This window comes from Monomorium pharaonis, chromosome 1 (genome assembly GCF_013373865.1).
Source record: "Monomorium pharaonis isolate MP-MQ-018 chromosome 1, ASM1337386v2, whole genome shotgun sequence".
In the NCBI taxonomy this organism is placed as follows: Eukaryota; Metazoa; Arthropoda; class Insecta; order Hymenoptera; family Formicidae; genus Monomorium; species Monomorium pharaonis.
In genome coordinates this window covers 40486718-40509191 of record NC_050467.1, presented here as the reverse complement: position 1 = coordinate 40509191, position 22474 = coordinate 40486718, and the positions used below count along the sequence as shown (strand labels likewise).

Sequence of the window (22474 nt, the reverse complement as noted above, 5' to 3'; positions counted from 1 at the left end):
ATTAAAATAAAAAAATTGGATAAGATAAATCTAGTGACAGTATGATGATTGAATTAAATAGAAGAATTTATATACTTATTATATAAAAATGTAAAAAGTATATTATCATAAAACTATTTACTGTCTTTTTAATGTGTGTATATTTTTAACTTTATAGCAATATTTAAATTATCTTATCCGCTCTCTGTTTTAGAATTTTAGAATTCTCATTTCTTTCATAATCAAGACCGTGATGCTATTATCTTGTATCTCTTGAGATGGTCTGTTAAGTTGATATTATGTATTCATGTCAGGCAACGTTTACCGCGAAAGTTCCAGTGACATTATCATAATTATTATTATACGTTCGCAATAGATAATTATTGTGCATCTAGATAAAATTACCATGTCAAAATATTTTCTTATAAATTTTCTACAATTGTGCGAGCAAGCTTGTTAGGGGCTTTATTAACATTACTTTTAAAACAAATATCCAAAGTGCCTGCATTTTACCAAAAGCATAGAATGAAAATTAGTTTATCTTGATCACCTTAAAGATTTATATACCATCCAAAGAATGGACACACGATCTGCAGGTAAGAAAGTGATACACTGTGTGAAATTAAACCGCCTAACATGTTCCAAGTTAATGGCACATCTTTCCTCCGGGAGTACCAAGAGATATTTGAAGTAGATCCCGTTACTTTTATATACTTTTGTACTACTGTTCTTTCGCACTGTTTTATATTACTACTGGGCCAATTCTACTCTGTGAAATTCTAGCATAATACACTCATATACATCGAAATGATCAATGCTTCGGAACGAGAACTGATATATTAAAACATCGATAATATATTATTCTCAACATAATTACTTAAACGTTATATTAAAGCGATTTGATAACATCGATAACCGATAATTATTCATGTAATTTTATTTATTTTATCTTCTCTCTGAAATGTCCCCTCAATTATATAGTTCATAAAGTGCTAAAACGGGAGTTGCATGAGATTATCGACAAAACACGGGTAAAGGATAGTAGAAAGGATGAGTTTGGTAACGAAATTTGTCTAGCACTTTTCTGCCTCGCGTCTATACTACTAGGCGATAGGGCAGAATGTTCATCTCGATGTTCGACAATTTGGAGCGATCGATGTGTGGACCATTATCACGAGGAGCATTGCTTCGTGCCGCAGCTGAATGTCAGTGGTCTATCTAAGAGGAAGTCGGTTGGTCCGGTCATTGCTCAAGAGATTCCCGACGGAAACGCGCCGTAAATTACGATCACTGTAGAGATCTGTGCAAATATCGGCAGAAAGGGAGAACAAAACGAAAGACGTATTGCGCATCGAGGGTTTGAGGTATCGGTGGAATATTTTTATTAAAAAAAAAGACGTATTTAATACGCAGCTTGTTTTTCACAATGTTTTTCTCTAATATATAAGCGTTAGCGCGTTGCGTTTATTAAGAAAATAATCACCCGATTGTGATAAAATGGGGGCAATAAAAGGATAAAAATATCTCTTAGGAGCGACGCATATTGAACATTGCAGAATTAGCACGTTAAATTAACGATTCATGCTTCGTTCAGATTTCTCGAATTATTCAAACAAGTAGAATCATATTTCTTTTTAATTTGTCGTTCTTATTGTTTGCGCCTTTCATGGTTTAATTAATTAAATTTTACAATCTGGATAGTTGCAATAATGCGTAATGAGCTAGCGTAATGTTGCGCGTCATTAGGAAAGCCATAGAATTTTGTAGCTGTGTTTACTTACTACACGTTCTAATTTGTAGTTTCGGGATTACGTCTCGCTACAAGTATAATCTCACTATAACGAGATACATTTTACGAGTACGTTTCTATTTATTAATTTCGAAATAGAATTGCTTTCAAGCTACAAAAAGAAATAAAACACAATATGACGTAAAATGTTACTTTTTGTATTTTATTGTAGTTGGTCCGTTGCAATATACGCATTTATAAAATACATAAAGATAACAACAATGGGTAATGTCCCGGATTACAAATTTCATTAATTAAATTACTGTGAAAATATACGAGTTTGTAAACACGCGTACGATACTAACGCGTAGACTGGCTATACGTATAAAATGCATTCCATTAACTGCAGCAGACAACTGATCTGCGCGTGGTCAAAGGAACGTGTAACGCTCCGCTATTTGAAATCGAATTACATCATAACCGTTAGTGACTAAAACTGCATTTTTGGCAGCGCATCGAAACGCCACAAATGCGAAAATACGATTTGTGAAATGTGTTTTCCATTTGCCAGATTATCTCCGTTCGCCAGATGTGAAATTTGACTACACTCTCATGTAGGTTTCAGGGTGCAATTTTTTTATTTTTCTCTTTATTCTTTGTTTCACACACACACACACACACACACACACACACACACACTATATCTCTATTTCTGGTAAATTTATTCACTGTGAAGACTACATTTTTAGTTGCTGAGTTTGCGCTTACGATATCGCGCCAATCTTGCGCTCTTCCTTCTTGCATATAATTTTAGAGCAATCTACGCGTATCTCGCTTACAACTGCGAGAGGTCTTCATCCATTTAAAGATAAAACGTGCCCTATTTCGAAAACAAACCTATATCTAGAAAATAGAGCGACATTTACATAATTCTACTCTTTTACATGTAAAATGTAATTCATATTCTTAATGTATGCACTGAAAAAAAAAATGGTTACAATTACCATAATTTAACTATAATTCATAGTCATTTTCGGGTTAATTACATATTTATAGTTGTTTTAACCATGCAATTATGCTCGTTAGGTATTTTTACTACATAAATAGTAAGCGTATGTTAAGAAAATATTATATTTGCAATTGTATTTGCTATATAAAAATATTTCATTTTTAGCATTTATATTTTTACCATAATTATCTTGATATTTTACTATATTAATAATTAAAATTATTATAATTTACAGTAAAATTCTTTTACAGTTGAGAATACTATAAAGATTTGGTTTATTATTATTAATGTTATAAGCAATAATAACTTTAAAAATTGACTTCTTAACCATAATTATTTTATCATCCATTTATAGTCACAAATATCAAACTTTTTCTTTGGTGATGTAAATTTAAATAAAAATTTATAATATATTTAAAAGATATATGTTTTAAAAAAAATATATTCTTACGATTAATCTTTCTGTTTTGTTAAGAATTTATTTAAAAACAAGTGGACTTAATCTTTTATTTAAACTTTTATATATATATATATATATATATAATTTAAGCACAATGTGCAATTATGGGTTCCTAAGTTCTTGTGCTTTCTTTCCATCATGGTGAGTTTCAGTTTATCTTAAGACACAGCTGAGATACGTCATACAGTTGCTGAGTTAGCAATACTTGGATAAGTATCCAATCTTACTGACAACTTCGTATTTGTTTTTTGGGGGGAAAGAAGATTTCTCTTATTTTGTTTGCGTACTTGCCGTATTCTGTCATTTTTCTTTTTGCAAGTTATATGATTTATATTCTTGATATATAAAAAGTGTAGAAAGGTTTTAGATATTAATGGAGATGAAAATGCTCGAGTACAGATTTCATACATATAACGTTATTATACATATATATACATATAGATATAGTTTTTGACAGTTCTGGCAAGATGCCAAAGCTTCTAGGATCGCGATACAATAATAAGTCTTTATAATACTGCAGCTCTCGTGACCGGAATGCATATTATAAACGATAAATAGAAGGACTTAACGATCAAATATGTAAATAAATGAATTAATATTTACTGGAAACATTTGTTCTGTTTAAAGTTCTGTAAAAAGAAGAGTACGTTAGTTAGTTTGTACCAAAAGCTCGCGTAAGCGCAGAAATTACCCTAAGGAGGGGCTCATAAAACTTGTGGTGATCAATAACTGTCTGGTGATCAATAACTTACCCGTGCGTTGACAGTGAGATTATCAAGACGCATCGTTACTGTGACGATAGAACTGTGACTTTTTATTAACGACCCAGATTCATATTTGTCACATCTAGATTTTTCTCTAGTAAAGAAATTTAAATCTTTGAAATTAATGTAAAATTACAGAATAAATAAGTAATTAATCTAAACATAATATCACTGAACAATCCCAAGTTGTACGATACAGTTTATATAGCGTGTTTGAAAAATGCGAGCCGCTGTTGAAAAACTAGTTGCCGTCAATATCAATCATCAACTATAGCTAGCTACAAATTGCTATGACCTCGCTGACAAGTGAGTTCGCAGAAGAAATACTCCATGTAATAGTTTCCCGTATATTTTCCACCCTTTCAGAATTTCATGGAACAGCTTTCCGGAAAATAGCCAGGGTATTTTGTATTCTTGTCGCGTTGGGACTGGTTACCGCTACATACCGAAGAAAAAGGTCTGATATGCGGTATCCGGTCAAGATTCCGTGCAAATGCGAATGATACTTTCACAAAAACGTAAATCGATTATTTCCTCTTTGTTTGATTATATCTACAATTCTGTATCGCAATTACAATAATTACATAAGTCAAACATCATTCGTAATTTATCACTCGTTATAATTATCACTGATAAATAGCATTTTTATATCTATTTTTTGCACATTATTTACATTATATAATAATCTTGTACATAATAATTGTTTTATAATAATTCACGACAATTTAGCGAAATTATCATTGCTCCACGTTTGATACTTTTGAAGCCTGTGTATTTTAAATGCATGTATCTTGGTTTTAACGTTTTCTTATTTTTTTATATTATTCACGTTTATATATATCAACGCAAGGATGATCATATTTAAGATGAAAACATACAGCATTGTTATCGATTTACGTTTCTAAATTTTAAAATATATTAGCACGGTAAACATTAATTTGGCTTATCAGTTCTTTTTTATTTTTTAATGATTTTTAATCTATTTATTACAGTTTGAAAATTGTTTTAATTTTTATTATACATATATATTTATAGAATATATATATACATATGTATATATATATTCTATAAAAATTGTTGTTATAATTTTAATTATGTCATTTACTAAATAATAAAATATATATTATATATTGTACACATATATAATAAATTCTTATTGTCTTATTTTGTCATATTATGGAATTTCCGTACGACGGAAGGGAGAGATATTGATATTCACGTTCATATCTTTATCAGAGTACAAATTTACATATTTCACACGTTGAAGCTACAAGCCCTTCATTGTATGTACGTATTCTCGGAGATTTTATAGCTCGATAGAAGCGAAACAAAGCGATTCTCACTCTTTTTTTATTTCTTCTTTTCCGGCTTGGCTCCACGCGCGTGCATCTGATGGCTTTCCTCAAGGCATGATATACTATTTTCTAGAATTGTTTTCGCACACACATACGCACACACACTTTCGTTCTTAGCGACATGAATCAACGTGTAGAACATATATCTTTTATGTTCTTTCTTTAGATTACGGTTCGCGCAAAACTTATATTGCACACACATATCTTGATGAAATTCTGTCATGTATTCTATCAAATTATTTTACTGTAAAAACTTTATTATAACTTTTATTATAACGTTAGAAGTTGTACAGAATCATACATTTTTTCAAGTGTGCAATATTTTTTTTGTAAATTACATGTTTGTAAAACTTACTGTTTTGCAAAATTTTATTTTTTAAACGTCCTTTCGTTTATCAAAATTTTGCAAGGGCGCATTCTCCCTTCACACCACTTGCAGCCAGGAGTATTTTTTTTTTAACCAATATTTGAATTGAACAAAATTCATTGATTAGATTTATGCTGCAATGGCAAATATCAAGAAATAGAAAGCTTTAGCTTTCGAATGGTTTTATTTATCTTTGTCAGGTACTGCAAGTACTAAGGAAAGCTACATACGACATCTTATAGGTACACGAGGTATATAAATATACGGAGTTCTCTCTTGAAATTCCAACTTTGCAGGATAGAAACGGGGTCACTTTATCGAAAATTTCAAGACCGCCTTCAATCGATCTACTTGTACTTTCAGCTTCGGTCTTGCGCGCGTTGCGCGAGAAATCCCACTTTAATTGGAGTGATCTTAATGGGTACTCTCTCGTCGTACGCCGAATCGTGCGATTCACGAGTGCAAAAACCGCGTAAGTCGACATTAATCTTCGCTCCCCGGCAAGATCATGGAAAAGCGGGAAATTGATGGTTGCGCGGTGATGCCGCCCGCCCGTAAAGTGCCGTTTCATTATAAAAATCGACAAGGGACAGGGTGGAATCTGCCACCGTCGACCTCTACCAGGATGTTGGTGATATAAAATCGATAATGCAGGTCATCGAAAGGCATCCGGTGACGTCAGTTATCCCTATGTTATGGCCACCATTATCACGAGCTCCGGCTGGTACACGCATTTCTCGATCTCCCTCGGCAGAGGGAAGACCCCGGTCATCGATATTCGACACGTGACGGTATTTTTAATTAAGTCTGGAACGCTATTTATCATCGCCGAGGTCGGTCGAAGGATCTACGTGAAAGTCATTGATTAACTGCTTTCGGATATGAGAGAGCGACTGAAAGTGATAACGATAGATTAATTGACTGCAGACATATCTGTAATTATATATAAGTTTGTTTTCCAATTGAAATACTTTTCGCGAATCAACGATGCTGACGTACGCTCGATCTTACGAAGTTGTAGGTGTAACTGCATTAAAACTTACTCTGATAAAAATTTCTTCAGACAAATATAGTTCTAATAAATATCTACAGTTAATAAATAATTATACGTGGCACATATAAGCGAAATCGTTGCACACGTCACATTTGTAGGTTTAATGCGTTTTTCATGTATTACGTGATTAAGCATTTCCGTCGCAGAGATATTGCGATAAATTGGATACTGTTCTGAAAATATCGTTTTCATTTCTCGTTAATTTTTCAGTAGGCTTACTCTGCGAGCGGATCGTGAAAGCAATAAGGTATTATTTCAAAGGACCATCGCGACAGATAATAAGATCGTGTAACCAGTGGCAGTGTTTATTTATATAACGTACACTTAAGAGGGCGGTAGATAAATTTACGAGGCGCCTGAATGAGTAGTTGGTAACAAAATATCAAGTGTAACCTTCGTTGTTCCGAGAGCCTATTTCAGCGCGATTTACACCGCAAACGTGGGCGGTGCAATAATTATTCGAGCTACTCAAGTGGTATTTTCTTACTGTTGACATATTAATAATTTATAAGCAACCCCTAAGATTAATAATTAATATGATCTTATTATAATTTTTTACTACTATTTTGATTTAAAATTCAATTTGAAACTATAATTTCTAATAAAAGATTAATTATATTTTAAATTAAAGAAATATAGGTTTACAAATTTATTTTGTGCATTATAGAAGAGAATGGCTGAACGCATACCGGTTGCCTAAATTGTATTGTAATATTTTATATTTTCCGTTAAAATAAACAATGATTATAAAAATATGAAATAAATAAGAAAGAAGTAATATAAAAAGAATTAACAAATCACATCTTAGTTTATAAATATGAACAGCACTTAAAAAAATTAGATATAACGTTAATATATTATTTATTTATATAGCTGATAATGATATGTAATTTTAATTAAAACAAATATTACAAGTTAGAAATTAATATGCTAATGGAACTTTATTGCGATTAGCTCTCACAATTCTTTACATATTTTCAAAATATATGACGCTTTTATTCTTAAAGCCGACTCCGCGAATCAATTTTCCGGCACCCGCAGATTCCCCTATCACCCGTGAATCACTCCGAACCATTTAATCTTGATGGTCGATAGCCATGCGTTTCATTTGACGGTCGGTGCGATTGGCTCCCTCGGAGCGACGCAATTCATGAAATTGGAAGCCATGCATCTCCATCCACTTATAGATCGCACATTGTTTTTACATTTTTTAAAACCGGTCATTGTTAATTTCAACGCGGGCTCAATAAATGCGCCGTCGCTCGAGTGTTTCTCTTTTTTTTCTTTTTTTTTTTAAATATAACTCCTGTTCACAACTCCGCTCTTTTATTGATTGCACTTTATCGCGTCGTGTTCATCGGTCAGAAATTTTTACTTTTACTTCTACGTGAACTCATACATCGCGCGTTCACGCGCCAGAACGATACGATTGGCAGTGGATCAATAAGAACGAAGATGAACGGTGTTTTCATCGTATTTCTGGAAATTGAGTACTAAGGAGAGAGAGGTGGTACCATTTTCGTTTTACACAATGGGAACGAGGTCGCTGCAACTCCCTTGGGAAGTAAGAATGTACGCCGTGGCGATAAAAGCATTCCATCAAGTGCGACGATAGATACGGAAATGGGTATAACATTGCCTATTCCTTTACTAGAGATGATAATAAAATAATGCACAATTATTTCGGATAACCGAGTTCTCCCGCCATTTGTATTTAAGTAGAATTTTCACGCAGCAGCTCGTTTTTTCTTTCTATCAATTAATAGCCGATCTATATTATTATAATATTAATTCACGAAACAATAACTATACTGACATTCGTGTTCTCGAAATAACATTATCTACATTATATTTAAGATTAAAGTTAACCTGTCCGTCTTTTTTTCGTCTTTATTTTTCCATCTGCTAAAAGTGCAATATTGTAGTGACTAAGCGTTTTTAAATTGTCACATTACGCTCTGCCTCCATACGTGTTTTATAGCATTACTCAGCATAGCACTGAATGAAATGGGGTCACTTTGAATAGTTAACGCCGAAGACACCATTCTCGCGCAATTCCTACGGAAAATTTCCGTTTCAAGGATTTGTCAGACTGGAGAACTTTATAACGTGGAGTTCGTTCAATTCTTAAAGTACTTCTATGAGAAAGATAAGACTTCTTTCAATCCTCTCCATTGCGAACGCTTAAATTTTCATCGTCCTGAACTTGGAGAGATTTTCCTTATCAATATTTACCGAAGCTCAGGGATGTAACTCGATATAAGTTATTACTGGCGATAAAATTGTAATCGCAATTTAAAAGATTCAAGCAAAGCAATATTTATCTTTGTTTTTAAAAGAAAAAGAAGTATATTGGATTGTTTAATATTTAACTTTATTGTCACTGCTCACTGATCAATGTTCACCGTTATTCTAATTATTTCCAAGATAATAAAGCTCTACCTCTCTTATTATCGTAACTAGTTTAGCGACGTGCGCTGCAATTTATTCCTTCCGATAAACATTGTGTAAGGATTTTTTTTCTATTAGTGTTATTAATAATGTAAATTAATGACATCAAAGTAACATTATGCGCGATTTACATGTTTGATTTAGCAGATTTAATTGACGAGATGTCACTCATATTGCCGTAATTATATTCATTGGCCGCATTAAATAGATTTTACAAAGATAGAATATTTGTATATCCACAACACAATGCATATTGAAACAGTATAACCAAAGTGGAGTCATAATTCTATCATTGAAATTATTCGCTTGCAATATTTGCATGATGGAATAAATTTCAGCTTGTTATTATGTCATTAATTGTTATTTAAACATAAAAACCGAAAACAGTGTTGTCAATCTATTTTAAAGTCAGTCGTTTGCTATTATGTACTTAAATTAAATAATAAATTGAATACGCTTCATTTGTATTCGCCTTTAAATACTCTATCGGGAAAGTCTCATTATGAGGCATATAAATTTCACATTGATCTTTTCGGTGCTAGAAGAAATCGACTTGAAGAAGCCGCTCGTTACTACTGATTGTAAGAGGAAGAGGACACGCACGTAAAAACATCTTATGCTGCAGTTTGAAACTTTCTAAACGACATCCTCCGACATTCATGGTACCAGGGAGGTTGCGTTTTATTACATCATCAACTCACTCATCCAGGAAACGTCTGCGTTTATTTTCATGTCAAGTCGGTCGAAAAATTCAGGAGACCATGAAAATAAAGAAGCCCTTTTATATATAAACATGACTGCCTGAAAGAGAAATTATGGTATGCGAGCCAACAGTATGGTAAGTCGAGCTCGGTCCCGTTTGCTAATCTCACGAAGGTCTTATAAGTATTCATTCGCGAAGTTATAGCGCCGCCGCCGGCTCCGCTCCGCCGCGGCAAAGCGGATTGGGGAGAGCTGAAGGGTGGTGTGCAGCTCGCGCTCGAGGACGGCTCGTGCAAGAGGAGCGCAACTAGGTGGTGGTCTAGGTGGCGCAGCCGCGACGACTGAAAAATCGATACCCCATCGTGTGCCGGCGAACGAAACGGGCCGTCCACCAGTACGCGGCTCGTGTGCACGAGGTAAACACGCCGATCACGGAGAGATCGACAATCGGAATGGAGTGACGTGTGAGAAGTGAGGTCGGCCGATTTCGTCTTCAGATTCTAGATTGTCAGGGGCAGCAGCATGGTACGTCCGTGCTCTCAAGATTTGATGATTTCAATGACCCGACGACACGCGACGTTGACGGGTGCCGATGGATCCCGCTACCGATCGCAACTCGGAGCGAACGATGATGATCCGCGAGTCCATCAGCACCTGTGCGACGTCGAAGACGAACGTTCACCCTCGGTAAATTATTGTACAATTAGATCTTCTTTTTTTTCTCTCTTATATGTGCAGTACGGTTTTGTGAATTATGCCCTCGAGCTTCTGGTTGTGAAGAACTTTGGTAACGAGACGTGGGAAACGATAAAGTAAGTAAAAAATAGGTAGTTTACTCTGTTGTCCTTCATACTTTCCTCTTGCATGGTTCTTTACTTACACCTGAGTGAACCCTCGCGTAATCCCTACCACCTTCCGCTGGGCTACCGTCGGACCAGCAATCAAGTGTTGACATAGGTCGAGAGGATAGTTTATACATTAAGTCATTTTATTGTGATCTGTACACACATACACACACACACACACACACACACACACACGATATTAATATACATTGTATATTGCACGTCATATCACATTCATATGTACTCATCAAAATTGCTATGCCACGTGCAAGTTTTTTCTTGTTATCTATTAAGAACATTAAGAATTATGGAGATTTTTCTTTGCACTTTCCCTATGTTTATATGTATATTTATACATCATTTATACATCATTGATATAATTTACGCTGAAAAGTTTAAAGCACTTTTTAAAATTTTTATTGCTATCAGATATTTTATTTTAGAAACATTTTTATAGAAAAAAAATATGATTTATATTTAGGACGCACTCATAAATATGTTGCATGCTTTTTTTATTATTCTATCTCATTCATATCTTATTCATTAAATGTAAAACAAAAGCATCATGGCAAAAAAACACGATAATATTTTTATAAATACATTCCCTGGATCATAATCTTTAATTTTTCTATAAAATAAATATCTAATAACAATAAAAAAATATTAAAAATGTTATAACTGTATTCTAAATACAGATCAATAATTAAAAACATTTTTTTACATTTTTAACACAATTTAAACATTTTTTATTAATTATCATGCTAATAGTACGTTATAAATTGATTGTATTGATTACATATTTTCGTAATAAAACTTTCGTAATAAAAATGCCTTAAAAATATCTGTTGTTACACTTCAAAATGCAAATTAGTATATTTTACGAGCAAAATATAAACATCGTTTAAAATTATCTATGAGAGAGCCAATTTATCCACCTTAAATAAAGTTTGTAATATTACCGATAAAATTGGATTGCAGAATAATATTGTAGGTAATATCGAAGGGTATCATCTCGTTTTATAGCAACATTATAACATAATTAGGATGTAATGTACAGCACTTGACACGTTTTAAGATATAAATTTCAATAATATCTACTGTAAAACAAAATTAAAATGTAATTAAAACATAAACTTTAATAATGTTACTTATAAGAAGAACTTTAACTTTAAGATATAAACTTGCAATTATAAAAACAGGAAAACATAAATATAACAGGAAGATATAAATATTATTGTTTGTTTTTACGTAAATTAAATATATTTTAATTATTTTTATATTTATTTTAATATTTTAATATTATTTTAATTACAATTTATTATATATTATTTTATTGTAGTTATCGTCAGAATTTTCTTATAAGTAACCTCTTTTCTAAAGAACTTTCCTAGAAGATGTCGTAAGTTGTTCCGTGATATGAATATTGGTAAAGCTGTTGCAGAAGCTCTTAGAAGATGCTGAGGTAAGCTTCAAGTGACGCCTGATATCCATATCAAAGAAGTAAACCACTTTGAACACGTGACACGTAAATTGAATGACAGCAAAATCGCGTAAAGTACTTAAAGAAATTATCTTTTAAAAATTTTATACGCCGATTAAACGCCGATATAAATATATTTAGAATTTAAAATGATCGTAAAATGATTATACAACTTCTAAACTTTTTGTAAAGTGATAAATATTAGAAATGTCATAAATAATTAAGTATTAAATTTTATAAACTTAATCCTTGTGTCCACAAATAGATACAAATGTACTCACTTGACTAGTTTTTCTGAAAATTTTTTATGTTCCTGTGAAAATTTTTTCAATCGCGCCCGAATTGTCGCAATTTGATCATTTTATTATCGAAAAATGCTTTTACTTTAATGTTTTAAAAACTAGAATTAAAAAGTATATTGCATTAAAGTTCACATACGCCTGGGTCACAACAGGAGTACAAATGTACCCTCATTAGTAGATAATATATTATTTACGTGCAGTTATCAAGTTAGTTAATGAAAAGAGTTGTGAAATAAATAAAAACAAAGGTTTTTATAAATAAACGATAATATACAGTTTACGTTCGCAAATTTCCCCTTTATTTCACATTTCAAACGATCGTAGTACATTAGAACCGCACGGTTAGTTGACTCATTCTATTAGGTTAGCTGGTTAGGTTAGCTTAGGCTATTAGATTAGGTGACTAAATCCCTTTTGTGTGAGTTAGAGCAGACTATGTACCTGAAAAGCATCTCTACTTTTTTCTCATACATCGCAGCAGTTGAATATCATCTCGATAGAGCAAACTTTCTATACTACGAAGCATTTACGGACGAAATTCCGACAATGGGTACATTTGTACCCCGGTTGTGGAACACAATGTGGGTAAATTTGTTCTTGGACACAAGGGATAAATTATGTTTTTCAAAAATATATATTTCTATATATTTATTTTTATTCGAATTCTCTCAATTGTATTGATGATTCAGGAGAGATGCAGCAGTTAATATGGAAGGACAATTTCTGGTGCGACAGATCTACGAAGATGAGATTACGTATAATATAATATCTGCTGCCGTCAATAAGCTTAGTACGTATGCGACGTAAATCCACGCGAATACTAACCGAAAATTTTATTGAACATCTTGTACTCTAGATATTCCAGCCGACAAAATACTTGAATTATTTGGTCGAATGTTCTTCGAGTTCTGCCAAGATTCCGGTTATGACAAGATTCTTCAGGTTCTTGGAGCAACACCTAGAGATTTTTTGCAGGTAACTCTTGACAATTGTCCAAGCATTAATTATAAATTTCTTTTGTATGACTAGTTTAGTGCGCTCGATTGTACCAATTTAATGATATAAAAAATAAAAAATTTGTATCTTATATTTAACTCAATCTTATTTACTCTTGCATTAGAAACAACTTTAATACTTAATCGTTAAATCATTTTTCGTATCTGCGTATATCGTTGCTATAATTTATTATTAAATCATTTACTAAACCAGTCACAGAATAGAACAGAATATCATATATGGGAATATAAATATATGTGAATAAATTAGAAAGTCTCGTCAGTAAAATTATTTTCATATAATCATATTTTAAAGAAATGATTTACCAATAAATAAATAAATTTATAATAATTATTAATGAATTATTGAGCATAAATTATTAGTGACCTATAAGAAAATGTAAACAGTATAATTATTTTTTGGAAACTAAGAAAAAAATTTATTTTATACTTCTCTACAGCAATACTCTGAATTTTAAAAGCTTTGAATTTTAAAACATTTAATTTTTTGCAATTATGCATTCCGTGTGAAGAGAAGAGAACATGAGCAATTAAATTCAACATTTGTGATTTTTCTCTTTCTTGTAGAATTTTATTCACATTCGTTTACACTGTACGATACAATACTGAGAGATATACCGAAAAATATGTCGCATAAAAAAGTTTCAAACATTAATATCAGTTGTTATACAACTACATTTTATATTATCTTCTTTTTTAATTTCTCCTTCACGTTAATATACTGTACAATACAATATTTATTACCTATATTTAATAAAAACAGGAATCTGTTCAAATATACTTGTATGGATTATATTACATGTTATTGTAGCATCGGAAATATTTTTATCGAAGATATATATTTTAATATTGGAAACATATGCGCATGTTATCGGATATATATACATATGTCGGTATCACGGTTGCAGAATTTGGATGCGCTTCATGATCATTTGGGTACGTTATATCCAGGCATGAGGGCACCATCATTTAGATGTACAGAGAGACCCGAGGATGGTGCGCTTATATTGCATTATTATTCGGATCGACCTGGTTTGGAACACATCGTTATTGGAATTGTTAAGGTATTCTATTTATTGTTCTCTGATAAAAATGCGATTCGTTATGCAGAATCCGAGAAATCAAAGTCGCGAAATAAAATTTAGTTATCTTTGAATATTTTTGGAAAATATTCAACGTTGTAAAAACTCGGCTTCGATTTTTATGAGAGAAAGAGAGAGACAGAGAAAGAAAGAGAGTGCAGCGATGATTTTATTTAACGGAGATATTTTAATGGAAACAATTAATCAACGAAAGAAATGAAAGAATATCGATTTATCTCTGCAATAGACCGTTGCGAAAAAACTCCACGGCACGGATGTTGACATGCAGATAGTGAAAACTAAAAGCGAATGCGATCATGTGCAATTCCTCATAACCGACACATCAGGACCAGGAGTCGTATCAAATCCTATGATCGCTGAATTGGAAACATTGTCTGTCGGTGAGTACTGTATCACTGTTTCTTGTCTGCGATAAAATGCGTTGACATAAACAAGTCGACAACAAAATCACACGTGTAATATTAAATTAAAAAAAAAATTTTTTTTAATGTACCTCACGCTGAAAAAAAAGATAGATGAATTGTCTATCAATTGTCTAATGAATTGTCGTAGAGCCAAAGGTCAGCCCAACGACGTTCTGTCGAGTTTTTCCATTTCATCTAATGTTTAATCGAGACCTTATAATTGTTCAAACCGGATGTACCATAACACGAGTCATACCGCGCGTCTCCAGCGGCCATTGCAAACTAAACGACATTCTCTTAACTGTGAGTTGACGAGCATCGAACAGTACTGTTCATTACAGTCTGTACATTTTTCGCCTCTTGTTTGCTTCGCCGCACATTCATGATTTTGTACTTTGACATGCTTTGTATATACACATATCTATATATATATTTTTTTGTTTCGAATGCTTTGCATTTCATGGACTGTTTCACAGACCAATCAGAAGATATGCTATTTTCTCCATTGCCTCTCGTCGCGCCATCGATTGTTAAGGCTCAAAAAGTTACAATTTGCGAATAAAAAGATTTTTATTCGATAATATCGTTCTGACGATTTTATTGGCGCTGCGCGCAGTATTGTTCGCGCTGATATCGATCACTAATTTTCGATAAACCTTCCTAATTGGTCTAACTCTCCGTCAAAGGAATTGCATTAGTGCACAATGAACTACGCTTGCCACTACAACATAAGCACGTGAATGTATATCAAATGCGGCTTATTATGATGGACAGAATGTGTTGTCCAAGCCAACCATTTAACATAATTTGCGTTATTGTTCATGCGTATTAAATGTAATGTTGTCAATTAGCTCACCATTATAATCCCGTACTTAAAAAATCGTACACCCTGAGTGCGCTATTATTGCGAATATTCGCGTGGATGCAATTTTGTTTAAAACAACCACAGTGTCCAATATACTTTGATATGCGTAAATCAATTTGATAAATTATTGTATGTAATTGGGTTAATTAACTGTCATTCGGGATCGTTTATAGGTCAGGCCACATTTGGAATTAACATTTGAGAATATATTGTCGCATATTAATACTGTATACGTGTTAAGGACGAAAAAGGGAGTTATGCGTGTCGATGCCGCCGAGGAGTATTCGTCTTTACGTTTAAAGGTCAGTAATCTATAAAGATGAATCAAGAAAATTAAAGATAAAGTCTATAGGGAACTCTTTTAATAACTATTCCAGGGTCAAATGCTGTATATACCTGAGACCGATATGGTTATCTTCCTATGTTACCCAAGTGTTATGAATCTGGACGACTTAACAAGGTAATATTCATGTAATCTTTTCATAAATCTATTAATCGCTCTTTTTGTTGCGCAATAAATTGGTATATAACGGGATGGAAAAGTACATGTAGCTATAGTATAACAGCATAAACTTTTGCGCAACCTCGTCGTTGTGAGACTTGTTAAACTTGTTCTTCCTTACTTCGCGGAAAAGGAAGTCTCGCGTCTTTCATAAGCAATAATCTTATTTCTCTCGGTCAACTTCTCGGAATCTCTTTAACTGTCTCTGTTAAGGCGTAATTGGTTAAAGTTTCGCGTTGACAGTACTGAAAGTTTTATGTACGTGACATACTATTTGATACGAAGGAAGAAAAAAGAGGGAGAGAGAGAGAGAGAGAGAGAGAGATGGGATTTTCATCGTCATCCGCGCGCGACAAACGTCTTCGCTGTCGTAATATCTCGTGTTATTCTTTTCGGCTCCAGGCGGGGTCTGTACTTGAGTGACGTCCCCCTTCACGACGCCACTCGAGATCTGGTCCTGATGTCGGAGCAATTTGAGGCGGATTACAAACTGACGCGCAACTTGGAATTGCTAACCGATAAACTGCAGCAAACGTATCGCGAACTCGACGGCGAGAAGCAGAAGACCGACAGGTAGGAATCTCCGCCCACGGCATTTCCTGATTATCCGGCCAATCCTTGCCGCCGGAGTTGTTCGTCGTTTAACCGGTAACCAGATTACGCGAGATTTGCGATTCTTCCTCCGCGCCGCAGATTGCGCTTCGGCAATTTTTCCCGTATAAATTAACGGAAATAGATTTACGGGATATCGCGAAACGGAGAGATTGACTTCCGTCTGCGCGTCTCGAGGAAAGCAGAAATCTTTCCTGAGATTTCCTGCAACCGAAACTCTTCCGTCGAAACTATCCAAATTTAATTTCTGCCGTCGACTCGCGGAAATTTCCTCGCCGAGAACTCGTTCGCGAATGTTAATCCGGTTAGGCAAAACTGGCGCGCACGCGCGACGGAAGTTGCGACGTTGAATAAAAGATCATCTGTATTCAATGCAGGTTGCTTTACTCGGTGCTTCCTATTTCGGTGGCGAACGAGCTCAGGCATTCACGACCGGTGCCGGCGAAAAAGTACGATTGCGTTACCCTTCTGTTCTCCGGGATAGTCGGCTTCGGAGCATATTGCGCCGCTCACACAGACTCCAATGGCGCTATGAAAATCGTTAACATGCTCAACGAGCTGTACACGGCTTTTGACGTGTTGACTGATCCAAAAAAAAATCCTAACGTTTATAAGGTAACGATGTAATAAAATGCAATAAATTTAATGTTTGCGAATTAATGAATATACTATAGATACAATATACGATAAATTATCGTACATCTTTCACATGTAAAGATATTCTTCTGTTTATGAATTTTTGTAATAAAATGCTTTAAAGAGAGAAAATGTATCCGACTGTAATCTCTTGCAAATATCACTCACACACAGTGTCGATAACGCACTCGGATCTGTCTCAGATTTCCATTAATTTCGCTTTGGTTGATCTAGGTGGAGACCATTGGTGATAAATATATGGCGGTGAGTGGATTGCCGGAACCCTGTCGTTGTCATGCACGATGCATCGCTCGTCTAGCATTGGACATGATGGATCTCGCTGCAGATGAAGTGCAGATCGATGGGGAGCCCGTGGTATGTACAAGCTGTCTGCACTCTGCTGACTGTACTCTGTTATATGACTGTGTAGCGAAACGCTTTGATCTGAGTTGAGTTGACAGTGTAAGTCAATTTAAGATTGGACGTTAAACGTTACACGTTGCAGCGACGTCGAAAGAGTTGCCGTTAAAGGAGTTTATTGAGACAGTCCGTCCGTCGACTTTTGTAGAAAGTTGAAATCTTCTTCGTATCTTTATATACAGTTAGACGTATATATATACACACAGTATATATTGTGCGCGCGAAGTCTGCAATTTCCCGAGGGACAGACGGCATGTCTCACTACTGTTTTTGTATTTCTGTACAAAGAGAGTCAACTTATTTTTTCTCCGTATGCAACGCAATTCTCACGTCGCCTAAATATTTAACAACGGATCACAAAATAGTTTATTCAGAAATTTACGATTCAATTTTAATGAGAAAAAGCTCAAATTGATATAATTTTAATAAATTTAAATTTCGATGGTACAGAGAGAATCCTCACAAGACACACTTTATACTTATGTTACGGAAAATAAATAATTTGCTTAGGCAATTCATACATTTTAATTAAAAATACGCTATATGTATAAGAACGAGAGAAATACATATTTCTTTTTAAACTCCTTAAAAATTTATATGTAACACCGTATCGAGTATTTTTATTTTATAGAAAATCACAATTGGAATACACAGTGGGGAAGTTGTTACGGGCGTAATTGGTCATCGTATGCCTCGTTACTGTTTATTCGGAAACACTGTAAATCTTACGAGTCGAACGGAAACCACCGGTCAACCAGGAAAAATCAATGTTTCAGAAGATGCTTATAGGTAAATACTTTTAAATATTATTACTTAAGATATTTGAGTTGCACAAGGCCCAATTAATTTATTTTATTTTTTTAAAAACTCTATTTATGGGACTTTTTTCTACAATTCCCATAAATAGAATTTAAAAAATAAAATAAAATAAAGTCGATCTACCAGCTCAGGTGCTTTATAAATATAAATTATTTTATATGACTAAATATTAAAACTTGATTTCTTACTATTGTAACTATATTTTATAATTTATACAATTGCTTTTACTTTCTTTTTCATTCGGTTCTTCTCAGAGATTAAAGAAAGTTGTTAACGGATCGTAACTTTGGTTTCCCGAACGTGTACATATTACATTGTCTCACGACATACTTTCCGTTATTCTTGAACGTTTCTGTTATTCGCATCACAAGCGTACGAGTAACACAAGGTATTTTTATAATTCCCAAGATTCATTAACATAGCGTCTCATTATGATATGCCATCACCCGACCTTCTGTGAACTTGACTTTTTCTCAAACCTTAGATCTTAGACCTACTTAAGCGTCGCGCGTGATTTCGCTCTCGTAAATCACAAATTCCGCTTAAAGTTTGGCATATATTTGGATATATAAGATTTCATATCTATCAAAGTCTTCATCATAGTTTCGCTTCACTTTCTCTACTACTTCCATATTCCGCCGAACTTCAATCTAAGATTTAAACTTACATACATGGGAACTTTAAAAGATTTCAACGCACATTTTTTGGATTCTGTCAATTCGGCAAAAACACAGATTTTATCGAATCACAGTGAAATTCTACGAAACTGCGTACGAAAGAATGATAAAATATTTCCGAACTGTGCTCGGTTTTACTAATAAGAGACAAAACAAAAAGAAATAGCCGTTACCAATTATCCCGCGAATAAGATTTTCCGTCAGTCCCGTAGCAGATCCAGATAGTTTTTCAAGGATTCTGGAATCTGCAGCTTCTTGATGCCGTGAGGCAGCGCCCAATTGCTGCGGAGGATCTCACGAATTTGGACACGGCACAGGTGCCTGAGTTCCGCTGGACGAATTCCGCTACGTTCCGGAGGTATCAGATTCCGGCTCGCCAGCTTAGGATATTGCTCATATAAAGACACGCTGAAGATACCGCTGTGAGCGGCGACGTGGTCGGGAGTTCTGATGCAGGCGGCGGTCACGGTTCGTAGTAACAGCTTCAAGCACGTCAGCAAGTGTTCCGGGTAAACGACTTCCTCCTCGCCGGGCTGCGCCTCGAACTCGCTGAGTTTCGTCAGGATAATCTCCATCGGCGACGGGGCCAGTCTGTCGGACTCGATCGAGGCACCGTAGCGCAGCATGATCAACAGGATATCCGGCGCACCGTGTTGGATCGCGACCCTCAGAGGCAGAACCTGTCCGTACGACTCCATGGGCACGTCGATGAATCGTCTCTTTACCGGTGAAGAATCGCAACGGTACTCCAGTTGGCCGCTAGTCGCGTGATTCAAGAAGTACACCAGCGCCCGGATGTTCTCCTCGCGGTCGTCGAAGTCGCACTTCCAGCCGGACAGGAAATGCGTTACGCGCGTGCCGAAGATTGCCCCGACGAGCAATCGCTCGAACGTCTTCTCGCAGTAGAATATGTCGTTTAGCAGCCGACTGACGATCACGTTGTTGCTGATGTCCCAGTCGTAGCAGAGCTTCGCCGCAACGTACAACACGTTGTGGAACTTGCCGAGCAGACAGACCGACCCGTTCTCCATCATCGTAATGTTGTGATAGCGCAACGCCGAGAGGACGATCCTCTCGCAAACGTCCTGCTTGTCGAGGTTTTCCGCTGGAAGCATCAAGCGGCCGCGATTCATTATAGCGCCATCGATCGTAAAATGACGAGTAAAAAAAAGGGCCGTGGAATTTCTTCTTCGCGTAGAAGACGCGGACGAGACAGAGATGCAAATTATTCTGGAATTCGCGGCGATGCGTTCGCGGCGCGTGGTATTTTTCACCGTTACCGCAACGGCATTGGCACGAAACAACGAAGACAAATAGAAAGGATTAGCCACGGTTTAATGTAACGGTAAGATCATAATGGGCGGCGATATCTTTGCGTGTTTCAGGCATTCACGTAGCGCCGCGCGCGGGCGCGCGGAAATAGATAAGAATTTAATAAAACCATGTGTACGTCGTTAATATCGCGAAACAGCGTATAAGCGAATTTAGGAATTTTCTGCCGGACGCACACGGATATAATAAAATGACGTCGTCGTACTAATGATTATCGATTCCCGACAGCGGTCCATTTGTCATTTACGTGGCTCTCGTACGTAAATATGCGCATACAGCATATGTATACGGGGAACGCCGGTATCCATAAATCTCGTTACCTTCCGCACAACTGTTTATCACATCCGTGAAATAATTGACCAACTCGCGACGTTTGTATCGCGAGGCTAAGCAACTACGTTCCATTTCTGAGAACAATCTGTCGAAATAGCAATCTATCAATACCTCCATGGTTTTCGAGTGACTTTAATTATAAAAGGCAACGCGCAACAGAGAAAATTGGAAGGCTCGTATAATTTCAGTGACAGGTAAATATCGCGTGTCGGTCGCCGCGAACGTTCACGTTTTAATGATTATTAGGAAAAGAAACGAGCCAGTACACACACATATGCCAGAGCTAACTCAATTAGACATAAAACGAGCTTTTTCAAGGCTTCCTTGATGCACCCTCGCCGAGACGATCTATGTTCATGCTAAAAAAGACGGATGCAGGCTTTTTATATATATTTCATATACACATATCTTTACAAAAAAGTCAATACGAGTCAAAAATATAAAATTGTACGGCAGAGAAGAAATTTGCGTATTTTTACATTAATTATTATAATTATTTATTGCAATATTATACATAATTTGACTTGAAGTTAATCACAAATTGCTTATTTCAAGTATTTTTTAAAACAATGTAGATAATAATTTTGTTATGATGTTACTTTATAACATGTAGATCTAAAACTATTCCTACTTTGATTTTTCCCGTTTTTATTTTCTCTCGTAAAAAGAGCACAGGAAGTAATAACATACTTTTTGGATATTACTCATTCTTCTTTAGATGTTGCTAACGTTACAATATTCATAAATATCTATGCGACTTGTTGTAGATATCTCTGTATGCCTGAAAATCAAGACCCGCAGTTTCTTTTGGAATACAGAGGTCCCGTCTCCATGAAGGGAAAATCCGAGCCTATGAACGTGTGGTTCCTGTCCAGAGAGAGAGAGCTGACATCGTAAATCGTTACGACAATGAATTTTATAGCAATAATTTCGAGAAATCGGTTTGAAGATTAAAAAATGAATATACCGCGACGTAATAAAAACCGTATATTTATTTAAGGAAGAAGATAGCGCTCTTTAATAATTAAGATAGACAATGAGTGTGTTTTGTTCAAAACACTTTCACGACCATGTACCATATGTCCACGTTCTTAAACGTACTGTAAAATCGAGCGTCGACACTCCGTCTTCCGCTCAATAAGCTGTTCAGCAAATCGTGAGTGTACAAGGCAATCAAATATAATCGTTATTTATTTGGCGACATATTACAGCGATAAAATTTCCTTTCCCGTTTCGCGCGACCCACGTCACCCGACAG

General features: G+C 35.1%; 2 protein-coding genes across 2 annotated transcripts; one reads left to right on the top strand and one right to left on the bottom strand.

The window, feature by feature from the left end:
* Positions 1-10236: 10236 nt before the first annotated feature.
* On the top strand, positions 10237-22417 carry LOC105831032 (guanylate cyclase soluble subunit beta-1). Its single transcript, XM_012670861.3, has 14 exons — positions 10237-10395; positions 10609-10682; positions 13187-13287; positions 13354-13472; positions 14422-14577; positions 14843-14996; positions 15169-15323; positions 16059-16187; positions 16263-16345; positions 16790-16960; positions 17377-17614; positions 17870-18010; positions 18687-18844; positions 21984-22417. Exons 1-14 carry the CDS (start codon positions 10393-10395, stop codon positions 22111-22113), a joined length of 1812 nt encoding a protein of 603 aa, XP_012526315.1. The 5' UTR covers positions 10237-10392; the 3' UTR covers positions 22114-22417.
* On the bottom strand, positions 19055-21336 carry LOC105831033. Its single transcript, XM_012670862.3, has 2 exons — positions 21204-21336; positions 19055-20656 (listed from the first exon to the last, which is right to left on the bottom strand). Exons 1-2 carry the CDS (start codon positions 21331-21333, stop codon positions 19752-19754), a joined length of 1035 nt encoding a protein of 344 aa, XP_012526316.1. The 5' UTR covers positions 21334-21336; the 3' UTR covers positions 19055-19751.
* Positions 22418-22474: the final 57 nt, after the last annotated feature.

What these genes read in the sequence shown, in the direction of transcription:
- LOC105831033 (XM_012670862.3), bottom strand. Translation starts at nt 21,333, where the DNA reads ATGGAGGTATTGATAGATTGCTATTTCGACAGATTGTTCTCAGAAATG. An exon ending in GATAAACAGTTGTGCGGAAG is followed by an intron (nt 20,657 to 21,203) that starts GTAACGAGATTT and finishes TGATGCTTCCAG; the next exon opens with CGGAAAACCTCGACAAGCAG.
- LOC105831032 (XM_012670861.3), top strand. An exon ending in ATTGGAAACATTGTCTGTCG is followed by an intron (nt 14,997 to 15,168) that starts GTGAGTACTGTA and finishes GAATTGTCGTAG; the next exon opens with AGCCAAAGGTCAGCCCAACG. An exon ending in TAAACGACATTCTCTTAACT is followed by an intron (nt 15,324 to 16,058) that starts GTGAGTTGACGA and finishes GATCGTTTATAG; the next exon opens with GTCAGGCCACATTTGGAATT.